The following is a 15,059-nucleotide window of genomic DNA, read 5'->3' as shown; positions in this document are numbered from 1 at the left end:
ATCGTTGGGAGAGAGGAGGGGGTTGTCCAGTGCCTCCACCAGCCCCACTACAGCAGGTCCCACTGTCCATCCTTCCTTCACCCGGTTCCAGCAGGATTCGGCTCGCGCTCCCGAGGGAGTATGATGGGACGGCGGCCGGATGCCAGGGGTTCCTACTCCAGCTTGAGCTCTTCCTGGCGCCCGTCCACCCGGCTCCTTCGGGACGTGAGAGCGTGTCCGCCCTTATCTCCTGCCTCTCCGACAAAGCCCTGGAGTGGGCCAATGCCGCATGGAGTGAGGGAGACGCTGCGTTGCACCATTACGCAGAGTTCACCCGCCGCTTTCGGGCAGTTTTCGACCACCCACCTGAGGGTCGAGCGGCAGGTGAACGACTGTTCCACCTAAGGCAGGGGACGAGGAGCGTGCAGGATTTTGCATTGGACTTCCGGACCCTGGCCGCCAGTGCGGGATGGAACGACAGGACCCTGATCGATCACTACCGGTGCAGTCTGCACGAGAACGTCCATCGGGAGTTGGCCTGCCGAGACACCACCCTCACATTGGACCAGCTGGTGGACCTGTCCATCCGGCTGGACAACCTGCTGACTGCCCGCAGATGTCCGGATCGGGGCCTGTCAGTTCCATCCCCCAGCACCTCCGCTCCAACGCCCATGGTGCTGGGAGGTGCTGCACTCAGGGCGACCGGAGGAGGGGCCATTCCCTGCACCATCTGTGGCCGCAGAGAGCACACTGCTGGTCGGTGCTGGGGAGGTTCCTCAGGGAGTCGAGGCAGCAGGCAGGGCATTATCGTGTCACCCCAGTTGAGTCGGCACCAAGCTCACCCAGAGCCCCCTATTGCTGACATGTATGTGTTTATTTCATTTCCTGAGTTTTCCCCGCATTCCCAGCATAAGGCGCTCGTAGATTCAGGCGCAGCTGGGAATTTTATTGACCGTTCATTTGCCCATAGTTTAGGGATCCCCCTTGTTCCTGTGGATATGCCCTTCCCTGTGCGCGCCCTAGATAGTCGACCATTAGGGTCAGGGCTGATTAGGGAGGCCACCGCTCCACTAGACATGGTTACGCAGGAGGGTCATAAGGAGAGAATCAGTCTCTTCATTATTGATTCTCCTGCGTTTCCCGTGGTGCTGGGCCTACCCTGGTTGGCCTATCATGACCCCACTATTTCATGGCAACAGAGGGCTCTCAAGAGGTGGTCACGAGAGTGCTCAGGGAGGTGTGTGGGGGTTTCAATCTGTGCGACTACGGTGGAAAGTCCAGACCAGGTCTCCACCGTGCGCATCCCCTCAGAATATGCCGATTTGGCTCTCGCCTTCTGTAAGAAGAGGGCGACTAAATTACCACCTCATCGACGGGGTGATTGTGTGATAAATCTCCTGGTAGACGCAGCACTTCCCCGGAGTCACGTGTATCCTCTGTCACAGGAGGAGACGGTGGCTATGGAAACATATGTCTCCGAATCCCTGGGGCAGGGATACATTCGGCCCTCCACTTCACCTGCCTCCTCGAGTTTCTTTTTTGTGAAGAAGAAGGATGGGGGTCTGCTCCCGTGTATTGACTATCGAGGTATCAATCAGATCACTGTGAGGGACAGCTACCCGCTGCCTCTCATCGCCAGTGCGATCGAGTCAATGCACGGGGCGCGCTTCTTCACAAAATTGGATCTCAGGAGCGCTTACAACCTCGTGCGTATCCGGGAGGGGGACGAGTGGAAGACGGCATTTAGTACCACCTCAGGGCACTATGAGTACCTCGTCATGCCGTACGGGATGATGAATGCTCCATCAGTCTTCCAGGCCTTTGTTGACGAGATTTTCGGGACCTGCACAGGCAGGGTGTAGTGGTGTATATCGACGACATTCTGATATACTCCGCTACACACGCCGAGCATGTGTCCCTGGTGCGCAGGGTGCTTGGTCGACTGTTGGAGCATGATCTGTACGTCAAGGCTGAGAAATGTCTGTTCTTCCAACAGTCCGTCTCCTTCCTAGGGTACCGCATTTCCACTTCAGGGGTGGAGATGGAAAGTGACCGCGTTTCAGCCGTGCATAATTGGCCGACTCCCACCACGGTAAAGGAAGTGTAGCGGTTTCTAGGGTTTCCCAACTACTACCGGAGGTTTATCCGGGGTTTTGGTCAGGTAGCAGCTCCCATTACCTCACTGCTGAAGGGGGAACTGGTGTGGCTGCAGTGGTCGGCTGAGGCGGACAGGGCTTTTGGTCACCTGAAGGCTCTGTTTACCTCGGCTCCCGTGCTGGCTCATCCGGATCCCTCTTTGGCATTCATAGTGGAGGTGGACGCATCCGAGGTTGGGATAGGAGCTGTGCTCTCTCAGCACTCAGGCGCGCCACCAAAGTTCTGCCCCTGTGCTTTCTTTTCGAAGAAGCTCAGCCCGTTGGAAGAACAGACATTTCTCAGCCTTGACGTACAGATCATGCTCCAACAGTCGACCAAGCACCCTGCGCACCAGGGACACATGCTCGGCGCGTGTAGCGGAGTATATCAGAATGTCGTCGATATACACCACTACACCCTATGATGTGGGGGACCGGGAGCTGTTGGCTGTTGTCAAGGCTCTGAAGGCGTGGAGACATTGGCTTGAGGGGGCTAAACACCCTTTTCTCATCTGGACTGACCACCGCAATCTGGAGTACATCCAGGCGGCGAGGAAACTGAACCCTCGCCAGGCAAGGTGGGCCATGTTCTTTACCCATTTTGTTTTTACTCTGTCCTACAGACCATGTTCCCAGAACGCTAAGGCAGATGCACTGTCCTGGATGTATGACACAGAGGAGTGGTCCATGAATCACACTCCCATACTTCCGGCCTCTTGCCTGGTGGCACCGGTGGTGTGGGAGCTGGATGCGGACATAGAGCGGGCGTTACGCACAGAACTCACTCCCCCCAGTGTCCAGCTGGGTGCCTGTACGTTCCGTCTGCTGTCCGTGACCGTTTATCTATTGGGCCCACACGTCACCCTCCTCTGGTCAACCTGGCATCGGTCGGACTGTGCGTTGCCTTAGTGGGAAGATCTGGTGGTCCACCTTGGCCAAGGACGTGAGGGTTTATGTTTCCTCCTGCTCGGTGTGCTCACAGTGCAAGGCTCCCTGGCACCTGCCCAGAGGGAAGTTACAACCCCTACCCGTTCCACAACGGCCGTGGTTGCACCTGTCAGTGGACTTCCTGACAGATCTTCCTCCCTCACAGGGCAACACCATGATCCTGGTCATTGTGGGTCAGTTTTCTAAGTCCTGCCGTCTCCTCCCTTTGCCCGGTCTCCCTACGGCCCTACAGACTGCGGAGGCCCTGTTCACTCACGTCTTCCGGCACTACGGGTTGCCTGAGGATATAGTCTCTGATCTGGGTCCCCAGTTCACGTCCAGGGTCTGGAGAGCGTTCATGGAACGTCTGGGGTTCACGGTCAGCCTCACCTCAGGTTTTCACCCCGAGAGTAACGGGCAGGTGGAGGGAGTAAACCAGGATGTGGGTAGGTTTCTCACTCCGCCACTCCTCCACTAACCTCTCTCCTTTCCAGTGCGTACTGAGGTATCAGCCGGTTCTGGCACCGTGGCATCAGAGCCAGATCGAAGCTCCTGCGGTGGACGAATGGTTTAAGCACTCGGAGGAGACCTGGGACGCCGCCCATGTGCACCTGCAACGGGCCATGAGGCGGCAGAAGGCGAGCGCCGACCGCCACCGCAGTGAGGCCCCGGTGTTCGCACCGGGGGACCGGGTCTGGCTCTCGACCCGAAACCTGCCCCTCCGCCTGCCCTGCCGGAAGCTGGGTCCGCGGTTTGTGGGGCCATTCAAAGTCCTGAGGAGACTGAACGAGGTATGCTACAGGTTACAGCTTCCCCAGATTACCGTATTAATCCCTCGTTCCATGTGTCTCTCCTCAGGCCGGTGGTGGCTGGTCCACTCCAGAAGTCTGAGGTGCGAGAGGTTTCTCCACCCCCTCTGGACATTGAGGGGGCCCCGGTGTATGCTGTTCGAGCCATCCTGGACTCGAGGCGTCGGACGAGGGGCCTTCAGTACCTCGTGGAGTGGGAGGGGTACGGTCTGGAGGAGAGATGCTGGGTGCCGATGGAGGACATCTTGGACCCTTCGTTGTTGCGGGACTTCCACCGTCTCCATCCGGATCACCCTGCGCCTCGTCCTCCGGGTCGTCCCCGAGGTCGGTGTCGGCGCGCTACTGGAGCCGTGCGTCAAGGGGGGGGGTACTGTCATGACTTCCACCGAAGTCGGTCCCTCTCCTTGTTCGGGCGGCGTTCGGCGTCACCAGCCTTCTAGCCATCGCCGATCCACTTTTCATTTTCCATTTGTTTTGTCTTTGTCTTACACACCTGGTTTCAATTCCCCAATGACTTGTTCATTATTTAACCCTCTGTTCCCCCATGTTTGTTTGTGAGTGATTGTTTTTATATAATACGGTCCGTTTATGTGGGCTCGCTTATTTTGTATTTTGCTAAATATGCACGACATGCTTGACATGATGATTGATATGATGATGTGCTGATATTGCACTGCTAATACCTGTATACATGCCTTTTGTATGCTTTCTTCCATACTGAATAAAAATAAAAACGCAACAATTTCAAATATTTTGCTGAGTTAAATTTATTAATTAGGCCCTAATCTATGGATTTCACATGACTAGGCAGGCCTGGCCCTGGGAGGCCATAGGTCCACCCACTTGGGAGCCAGGCCAACCCACTGGGGAGCCAGGCCCATCCAATCAGAATGAGTTTTTCCCTACTAAAGGGCTTTATCATGGACAGAATTACTCCTCTGTGGTTTGCGGTTGTGAAGCCGGTTGGATGTACTGCCAAATTCTAGAAAAGGATGTTGACGGCGGCTTATGGTAGAGAAATTAACATTAAATTCTCTGGCAACAGCTCTGGTGGACATTCCTGCAGTCAGCATGCCAACATCTCAGCACCCCCTGCAGCAACTTGACCAAAGAGTTAAATTCTTGGGCCGACTCTTTTCTCTGTATATACAGTGGATTTAAAAAGTCTACACACCCCTGTTAAAATGCCAGGTTTTTGTGATGTAAAATAATGAGACAAAGATAAATCATGTCAGAACTTTTTCCACCTTTAATGTGACCTATAACGTGAATAATTCAATTGAAAAACAAACTGAAATCTTTGAGGGGGAAAAATAAAAAACTCACAATAACCTGGTTGCATAAGTGTGCACACCCTTAAACTAATACTTTGTTGAAGCACCTTTTGATTTTATTACAGCACTCAGTCTTTTTGGGTAGGAGTCTATTAGCATGGCACATCTTGATGTGACAATATTTGCCCACTCTTCTTTGCAAAAGCGCTCCAAATCTGTCAGATTGCGAGGACATCTCCTGTGCACAGCCCTCTTCAGATCACCCCAGAGATGTTCAATTGGATTCAGGTCTGCGCTCTGGCTTGGCCATTCCAAAACGTTAATCTTCTTCTGGTGAAGCCATGCTTTCGTGGATTTGGATGTGTGCTTTGGGTCGTTGTCGTGCTGAAAGGTGAACTTCCTCTTCATCTTCAGCTTTCTAACGGACGCCTGAAGGTTTTGTGCCAAAATTGCCTGGTATTTGGAACTGTTCATAATTCCCTCCACCCTGACTAAGGCCCCGGTTCCAGCTGAAGAAAAACAGCCCCAAAGCATGATGCTGCCACCACCATGCTTCACTGTGGGTATGGTGTTCTTTGGGTGACGTGCAGTGTTGTTTTTGCGCCAAACATACCTTTTGGAATTATGGCCAAAAAGTTCAACCTTGGTTTCATCAGACCATAACACATTTTCCCACGTGCTGTTGGGGGACTTGATGTTTGTTTTTGCAAACTTCAGCCAGGCTTGGATGTTTTTCATTGTAAGAAAAGGCCGTCTTGCCACCCTACCCCATAGCTCATTCATATGAAGAATACGGGAGATTGTTGTCACATGTAGCACACAGCCAGTACTTGCCAGAAATTCCTGCAGTCCCTTTAATGTTGCTGTAGGCCTCTTGGAAGCCTCCCTGACCAGTTTTCTTCTCGTCTTTTCATAAATTTTGGAGGGACGTCCAGTTCTTGGTAATGTCTCTGTGGTGCCATATTTTCTCCACTTGATGATGACTGTCTTCACTCTGTTCCATGGTATATGTAATGCTTTGGAAATTATTTTGTACCCTTCTCCTGACTGATATCTTTCAACAATGAGATCCCTCTGATGCTTTGGAAGCTCTCTGCGGACCATGGCTTTTGCTCTGAGATGCAACTAAGAAAATGTCAGGAAAATCCTACTAGAACAGCTGAACTTTATTTGTGATTAATCAGAGTCACTTTAAATGATGGCAGGTGTGTAATGACTTCTATTTAACATGAGTTTGAATGTGATTGGTTAATTCTGAACACAGCCATATCCCCAGTTATAAGAGGGTGTGCACACTTATGCAACTAGGTTATTGTAAGGTTTTTATTTTTCATTTTTCCCCCTTGAAGATTTCAGTTTGTTTTTCAATTGAATTGTTCACATTATAGGTCACATTAACAGTAGAACAAGTTCTGACATGATTTATCTTTGTCTCATTCTTTTACATCACAAAAACCTGGCATTTTAACAGGGGTGTGTAGACTTTTTATATCCACTGTATCAATGATGTCGCTCTTGCTGCTGGTGATTCTCTGATTCACCTCTACGCAAACGACACCATTCTGTATACATCTGGCCCATCTTTGGACACTGTGCTAACAAACCTCCAGATGAGCTTCAACACTATAAAACACTGCTTCCGTGGCCTCCAACTGCTTTTAAATGTTAGTAAAACTAAGTGCATGCTCTTCAACCGATTGCTGCCCGCACCCTCCCGCCCGACTAGCATCACTACTCTGGACGGTTTTGACCTAGAATATGTGGACAACTACAAATACCTAGGTGTCTGGTAAGACTATAAACTCTCCTTCCAGACTCACATTAAGCATCTCCAATCCAAAATTAAATATAGAATCGGCTTCCTATTTCGCAACAAAGCCTCCTTCACTCATGCCGCCAAACATACCCTCGTAAAACTGACTATCCTACCGATCCTTGACTTCAGCGATGTCATTTACAAAATAGCCCCAACACTCTACTCAACAAACTGGATGTAGTCTATCACAGTGCCATCCGTTTTATCACCAAAGCCCCATATACTACCCACCACTGCGACCTGTATGCTCTCGTTGGCTGGCCCTCACATATCCGTCGCCAAACCCACTGGCTCCAGATCATCTATAAGTCTTTGCTAGGTAAAGCCCTGCCTTATCTCAGCTCACTGGTCACCATAGCAACACCCACCCGTAGCACGCACTCCAGCCGGTATATTGCACTGGTATCTCCCTACTCTTCTACATTTGCACACACTGTACATAGATCTTTCTATTTTTATTTTATTTTGTGTTGAAACTGTACGTTTGTTTATGTGTAACTCCATGTTGTTGTTTCTGTTGCACTGCTTTGCTTTATCTTGGCCAGGTCGCAGTTGTAAATGAGAACTTGTTCTCAACTGGCCTACCTGGTTAAATAAAGGTGAAATAAAAAAAATTCAAATAATAAATTGCACGCACCCTCAAAACTTGACACATCTGTGGCATTGTGTTGTGTGACAAAACTGCACATTTTAGAGTAGCCTTTTACTGTCCCCAGCACAAGGTACACCTGTGTAATGATCGAGCTGTTTCATCAGCTTCTTGATATGCCACACCTGTCAAGTGGATGGATTATCTTCGTAAAGGAGAAATGCTCACCAACAGGGATGTAAACAACTTTGTGCACAACATTTTTGAGAAATTGTATTTCAACTCATTAAACACGCGACCAACACATTACATGTTGCGTTTATATTTTTGTTCAGTGTAAATACCAGACACACATGTAGTTTTACTACTCTTGATAAATCAAATAAATGTGTTTATTAATAATGTGAAGACCAATTAGTGGGAAGTATTGGAGTCAACATGGGCGAGCATTCCTGTGGAACACTTGACACCTTGTAGAGTCCCATGCCCCGACAAATTGAGGCTGTTCTGAAGGCAAAGGGGGGTGGAACTCAATATTAGGAAGATGTTCCTAATGTTTTGTACACTCAGTGTATACTTCTGTGTAGCAAAGCCATTTTTTATGAACATACAATAAAGTTGCTTATTTTCAAATAGCCTCAACAATCGTTGGTATCAACAAAGCAAATAGTCCACAGCAAAACACTACTAGTAGTGAGATATCATTGTAGTGGCAGAATACTCCCCTGACGCATTTGCTAGGGAGGGTGACATCAAATAGCACACTGCAACATCCATGCAGGATAACACAGTTGATAAGTCATAAATGTTAGTAAAATACTTTTTAATAAAGTCATCTTAGGGTTTTGTCCTTGACACAAATACAGTGCCACCCCTCTCAAAATGTATGTATTTTCTCCCAGCAGCTATCTTCTCCTTTATCGCACATAACTAGGGCCATGTTTTGGTCAATCACGTCACATGACCTGGATTTCTACTTTTATTTTAAGCTCTTTCCAGAAATGAGAATTAGAAAAAAACAATTAAGCAATTGTCTGAAGGATGGTGCTGTACCATCTGACATAAAAAGGGGAACAGTTTGATGAAAAAACTTTAAATAAAAAGGTTAAAATCCAGGTCATGTGATTAACCAAAACACAGGGCTCCCTCCACAAACAATGTCAAATGTTAGATCATACACTGCCCCCTAATGATAAGGATGAAACAGTTTCCACAACTAGTAATATTGAAAAATAATGAGATTTAACGCTTTGTTAGAAAATATTTATTGAGACGTCATCAAACCAAAAAATTTCAAGATACAACAATGTCCATTGGAGACAAATACAGGAGCGATTCAAATGTATCGTTGCTCATTTGACAGTCCAAAAGGTTCATATCAATAAAAGTGAACAGCTACATACATACATTCACCATAGACTAGTCTCTAAAGTGTTTCCATAGAAATGACAGTCATACAGAACCCAGAGACTCATGTTCACATTATTCAAACCAGTGGAGAGGAATAGGGACAAGTCAAACAATGCCCCTGAGTTTGTGGGGAGTTGAGAGTTTACTGATAATAAGGGCGGTAGCGGGACTGATCGGGGTGATGTGGTCCAGGCATCTGGCCCTGAGGTGGGGGGCCCTGCATCCTTGGAGGAGGAGGCCCTCTAGGGGCAGGCCACATCCCAGGGCTCAGACCCCCTTGCTGGTTAAAAGGGGGACTGAGTGTGCCCTGGTCCTCAGGGAACTGCTGCATGGAGTTAGGGTTGTAGTGGTGGGGAGGGGGGGCGTTGACTGGAGGACCACCGTGTTGAGGTGGGGGGCCTGGAGGAGGGTGGTTCATGTAGGGGGGCATCTGACCCATGATGTGTCCTGGCGGGGGGGTAATGGGAGGGGGTGCGTTGGACATAGGCGGGGGAGGGCCGGCCTGGTTGTACACCATGTGGGGTGTCCCAGAGCCCTGGGGCGGGTGCTGCATGGGGTGGTTGATGGGTGGAGGGGGAGGAGGTGGAGGGCCATAGCGCTGTTGCGGTGGCGCCATCATGTGGTGGGGGTGGGACACTACAGGCTGACCAGGGTAGTCCCCAGGGTGGTGGTGTGGGGGTGGAGCAGGGCCCGGGCCAGGAGGGAGAGGGTCACGGGAGGAAGAGGTGGAGGAAGAACCGGAGTCATCCTGGATTGGCACAGTGATGAGGTTGCTGCGTGCGCGTGTAGTTACGGTGGCAATGCGGAAGGTCTCCTGGGAAAGAGGAGGTGCATCATGGGAAGCCGGTGGTGGCTGACTGTAGGGGTCATGACCCCCGTGTTGGAGAGGGGGCGGGAGGTGCCCTTGGGTCTTGGGCAGGTGAGGCGGGGGCACACGGAAGCGGTCAGGCACCTCTGTGGATGGGGGAAGGTGCAGGGCGTCCTGGCGGCTTGCCAAAGCCTTGGCTGCCCTCATGTGGCGGTGGTTGATGTGAGCTTGCAGGTCACGCTGGGAAAGGTAGGTGCGCTTGCAGCCCTTCACAATGCTGCACATGTAGAGGGAGCCCCGCAGACACTGTTCGATGCGCTGGACCGGGTCTGTGCAGCTGAAGAGCTGCATACTAAACAACACAAAAGGTTTAGTTAATAAGTGCAGTCAGCAACCACACATACAGATAGTATATTTTATATATTTTACCTTTATTTAACTAGGCAAGTCAGTTATGAACATTTATTTATTTTTTTTTTTTTTTACAATGACGGCCTACCCCAGCCAAACCCTAACTCAGACGACGCTGGGCCAATTGTGCCAATCCCAATCACGGCCGGTTGTGATAAAGCCTGGAATCAAACCAGGGTCTGTAGGTGACGCCTCTAGCACTGAGATGCAGTGCCTTAGACCGCTGCGCCACTCGGGTGCCCTGTATATGGACAGTTGAATACACTAGTGCAGCGATTCTCAACTGGTGGGACGTTTTCAATGGGTCGCGAGTAGTAATGAGGAAACATTTCCAGCCAATTGTGTAGAAAATAGGTTAATTACGAAGCTTTGGTACACTAGTGGCGCCTAATGGTCAAAATAATTTAGAACAGCCAAATTGGTATAGATGACATCACACATGCCTTCACACTTTGTCTTCTACCGAAACCAATCAGGTGGTTGTTCCACAAAACGAAGCGCCGGACGTCATTGATCACGTGCTTCTGATAAAGTGATACAAGCCTCGGCACACTGTTTCGAAGCAAACTACTTAGCGATTTTGATGCATGCCCAGGGGCTCCGGTATCAAACATAACGTCACTAGACAGCTGTCTGAGTAAAAAAAATGCTTTACATTTTTTTTTAAATACTCCAGTCTGAACTTAAAACAAGTACATCCAGTTAGAACGTGTGTAGAAATTAGAATGAAGATACTTTAAAAATATATATAATTTAATCTCTTTACTCAACATTTGTTCAATCAAAGTATTTTTTATATAGCTGTTAGCAGAGCTATTTAGCAGATTTGGTTGATTTTGTGGTCTCAAACAAGTGAGCTTATTAACATTCTTCATCAAGAATATGGGGAAAATGTAATTATTGACAATGAAAAATGTGGGAATTTTTTCTCTTGTCATATAATTGCTACCTTTACTATCAATATAGCATTCAAAATATTTGTACAGATTGCAATAGGGATATTTTTTGTTTCACAATGCGAATATTGGGTTGTGACTGAGACAACCTGGTTTAATTTGGGTCCAGAGGCAAAACCAGTTGAGAACCACTGGACTAGTGGGTAGGTTATAAATTTAAAAAATAATGTCAAGAGCTTACCCTGGGCACATCTTGTCTCCCTTCTTCTCGTGGAGCAACGCACACTCATAACAGAACACATGTTTGCATGGAATCTGGTGAGTTAATACAGATAATAACATTATAAGCTGCTGCACTCATAGCCTCTTACTATTAAATTTTTTTTAGACATAACACACTATGTAAAACTTGATCAAAGAGACATACCATGCGTCCATAGATCCTTATGGGCAGACCACACTTATCACAAAAGTGTGCTGGAATGTCATCCTTTTCACCTATCAAATTCAACTGTGGGGAAAAGACCAAGAGGTCTATGACACAGTAATGATGTAGGTGGAAGGCATTCCGGCACCCCCCCCCCCAACAATAGAAATTTAAACACTACCTTAAAGTCCCAAAACATTTGCTGGGGGAACCTCCGTTGACTTGCAAACACATCCCCAGCCTTGGTACCACAGTCGAACCTCTCCTCTTGCTTGAAGCTAAAACTCTCTAGAAACACAGATATGTTGCCTTACAGTAGTCCCATATGAAAGCTTGCTTCTATGACCTAGCAACAGGTTTCCCTATCCCAATCCTAGCCCTTGGGAATTAAAACAACGAGATGAGAAAGCACTTGTGGCTGGCTAACCTTCATCCCCAGCCTGGGGTTTGGAGGGCTGCCGGCCCATGGGTCTTTGTGTCCGGGGAGCAGGTTTGCTCCTGATGGTTGGTTTGGAGATGAGTTTGATGGGGATGCGTCTGCGGACATCAGGGCCCCCAAGACTCCCCGAGCCGTCCGTGCCTTGCAGGTCATTGTCTGTGGGGGAACGATGGATCATTCAAAATGTCAGTGACCAGAGTCAGTCATCTGCTACCAAGCGAACATTTACACGATACTTCCTACTAGCATTGACACTACTAGTTGACAATCCACAGGTGATCAAAACCACGATAAATAGTTTAGCAAAGCGCTAGTGTTTCATTTTAGCCAACGCCAACATTTTCTGGAGTAACATAAGTTGATGGGAGAATGCAGACCTTAACTAGCACTTAGTCTAAGCTACAAACATCGCATTATTTATTCTGTCCTGTCCTGACAATTTAAGTTATTAGCTTAGCACTGGCAGAACAACTCCAACCGCCACTTTATTCTAAAAAGTATAGCTAGCTAGCTACTACTGTAGCAACACAGATCTGTGGAAGCTAACGTTAGCAATATATTAGCTCTTTAGCGAGGAGTGGGCTGGCAACGAGAGGTTGCTACAAGGCCGCAATTTTTGTACTTTAAACACTCCACTGATAATACTTGTAAAGTATAATTGAATATGAATACGTTTGAAAATTAAATATATTTCGCTGTGTATCAAGTTAAATCTACTGATACACAAATACAACTAAAATACAGCTGAACCTGGAGTCATTTGTCGCTTACCACTTTGGTCCATAATTCACCGCAATGCAGTATGGGAAAGTATAATAAAAGGGGAGGAGTTGAGTTCAACCACTGAGGGGATGTCACCATTATTAACAACAAATCAATACAGGAAGTACATGTGGAAACACAAGTATATATAAATAATATACAAAGGACAATTGGGCTAAGGGGTACAATACCACATTACACAAGGACCTTAAGGGACATACATACACTTATAATTCTAACAGCTTTTTTGTTAGTAGAGTATTTAATTGTCTTAAAATACAGTTCAATTTATTTTTGTAAGGGAAGAAAATGTGGTGTTTTGTTTGTAAATTTACATTTGTGACTATGAAATTTGGCCAAAAGAATAATGAAATTAATTACATAAAATTGTTTCAGCTTATTTCTATCATAGGTAAAGAATTCAAGCAGTACATCTCTCCACAATAGTGTAAAATCTTCATAAATGTGTTAAATTATAAATCTACTGATGTCTTGCCACAGATTCCTTACATGAATACAATGCCAAAAAAGATGTAACACCATTTCTGGGTGGTCATTACAAAAGGTACAATTTCAGTTGATGTTTTCCTTAAGCTTCTTCATATAGTGGTTGGCAGGATAATATTTATGAATAATTTTAAAGGAAACTTCCTTAATTTTGTTAACAAGTAGGAATGTGTGTGGCAACATCCAAACTTTTTTCCAACAGATATTATCAATAAATCCGTTCCGATAAGGCATAACATAAGGTATAGATACAACATCCTGCTGAAACAAGGTTCGTATTGCTCTGTTGTTGAATGGACCAAAAGAGAAAAGAATCTTTCACACTGATGAGTCAAAAGGGTCAATGGAAGGTAGGCTCTGAGGGTCAGGTCTTGGCACGTTCCTGAATAATAAAGAAACACCTGGGGGAATGGCATCTAAAACAATTGCAAAATCTTTAGGTGTTACAGGGACCTTGTAAAGTGATAAGAATTCCTTCTAACTAAGAAAAAATACCCTCTGCATTTACCATTTGGCTCACCAATAGGATATTATTTCGGAACCAATATTCGAAAAACAATGAAGTATTTTTATACAATATGTCCCGATTATTCCATACATAATATCTGTGTGGAGAAAAATTATGCTTATAAATTAAGGACCATGACAAGAAAACCTGCTGATGAAAAGCAGACAGTTTCACTGCATCTTTATCACTATTATAATTGCAAACCATCACATTCCGAGTGTAGAATATTACCTCCAAAGGTATTTTTCATTGTAGTGACACCAGCGGAGCGTTCAGATCCATGGGAAAGCCAAATATCGTTGCCCCACTGTGACCTCCAGAAGTTGGCATCAGCCGAAATTGAGTGAGACTTGAAAAAAAAGCAAAAATCTGTTCAAAATTGTTTAGAAAATTAAAATAAGGCCTTGCGCTTCACATTGTTTCGTAACCCCCTAGCATTAAGAGAAACTATAGACAAAGACAAAACGACAAAGATTATATAACAGTATAAACTGTAGGATGAGTCAAAAACGTATGAGCAGTGAACGTAAACGACAAGCAACCGAGATCTGCACCATTTAAGTCAATTTAAAGTGAAAATAGCTTATTCCATAAACTCTGAGCTAGATGTTATCCGGCTTTTGAAATTCAACTAATCAGAAAATGATGTTAAAGACCAAACCACGGGTTCTCTGTAGTAAGAGAGACTAAAAACCACCCGTAGTGTAATAAGGAACTCTTCTGAGAAATAAAATACAAAATAATCATTTAAATTTAAAAAATCAATTCATTTTAATCGCCCCTTGCCCTGCAAGCGTAAACTCGACCGACGTCATGAAACGTCAGCAGAAGTGTCCGCTTAATTTGAGGGCTGAGGGGAGAGGGTGTGTCTTTTAAGTGTTTGGAATGAGGCCAAACTCATGTGCAGAAACAACGGTCGTCACGCGTCAAACTGTGCATGTTGCCAAATCAGAGGCACTCATTCAATATTAAGTCGTTTTTGACTTTGTCGAGGTTGTAGTCATAGCATCTTCAGCTCCTAAAGACATTGGCTCAAATCTGAGTTATGCCTTTAGAGTTTGAGAAAATTAACAACTAAGGGAGGATTTTTCACTTCTCTCATTGACTTCTCAAACCACAAACCCCGGCCTGGTCTGCTTTGTCTGCTTATTGGAAGCGTTCACGAAAGACTGTTGTACCTCTGGGTTTAAAAACTCTGTGGTTCAATGCAGCGTATTCTTCTTCATGTAGTTTTTCCGGCAGACTAGACGCTTCGTTGTGTATTGCTGCTTTTCACAGTTCGGGAAGTGAATTGCACATTTGTTCACAAGAAAAGGGATATGGGGAAAAAGGAAATTGCACCATCATCTAACCAGATACTGT

At 46.6% G+C, this 15,059-nt stretch overlaps 1 protein-coding gene across 4 annotated transcripts; it reads right to left on the bottom strand.

The window, feature by feature from the left end:
* Positions 1–8,777: 8,777 nt before the first annotated feature.
* LOC106576238 (E3 ubiquitin-protein ligase Hakai) lies at positions 8,778–14,508 on the bottom strand. Of its 4 annotated transcripts, none has more exons than XM_014153299.3 (6): positions 13,929–14,506; positions 11,909–12,076; positions 11,663–11,769; positions 11,482–11,565; positions 11,296–11,369; positions 8,778–10,099 (listed from the first exon to the last, which is right to left on the bottom strand). In XM_014153299.3, exons 1-6 carry the CDS (start codon positions 13,945–13,947, stop codon positions 9,082–9,084), a joined length of 1,470 nt encoding a protein of 489 aa, XP_014008774.1. In that variant the 5' UTR covers positions 13,948–14,506; the 3' UTR covers positions 8,778–9,081. The 4 variants fall into 4 exon arrangements, with proteins under 4 accessions (XP_014008774.1, XP_014008775.1, XP_014008776.1 ...); XM_014153300.1 differs by lacking the exon at positions 13,929–14,506 and adding an exon at positions 12,692–12,797; XM_014153301.2 differs by lacking the exon at positions 13,929–14,506 and adding an exon at positions 12,671–12,685.
* Between the last annotated feature and the right edge of the window lie 551 nt (positions 14,509–15,059).

This window comes from Salmo salar, chromosome 17 (assembly GCF_965601325.2).
Source record: "Salmo salar chromosome 17, fSalSal1, whole genome shotgun sequence".
NCBI classification, from domain to species: Eukaryota; Metazoa; Chordata; class Actinopteri; order Salmoniformes; family Salmonidae; genus Salmo; species Salmo salar.
The sequence above is the reverse complement of the archived record's forward strand: the minus strand, read 5'-3'. Positions and strand labels throughout refer to the sequence as shown.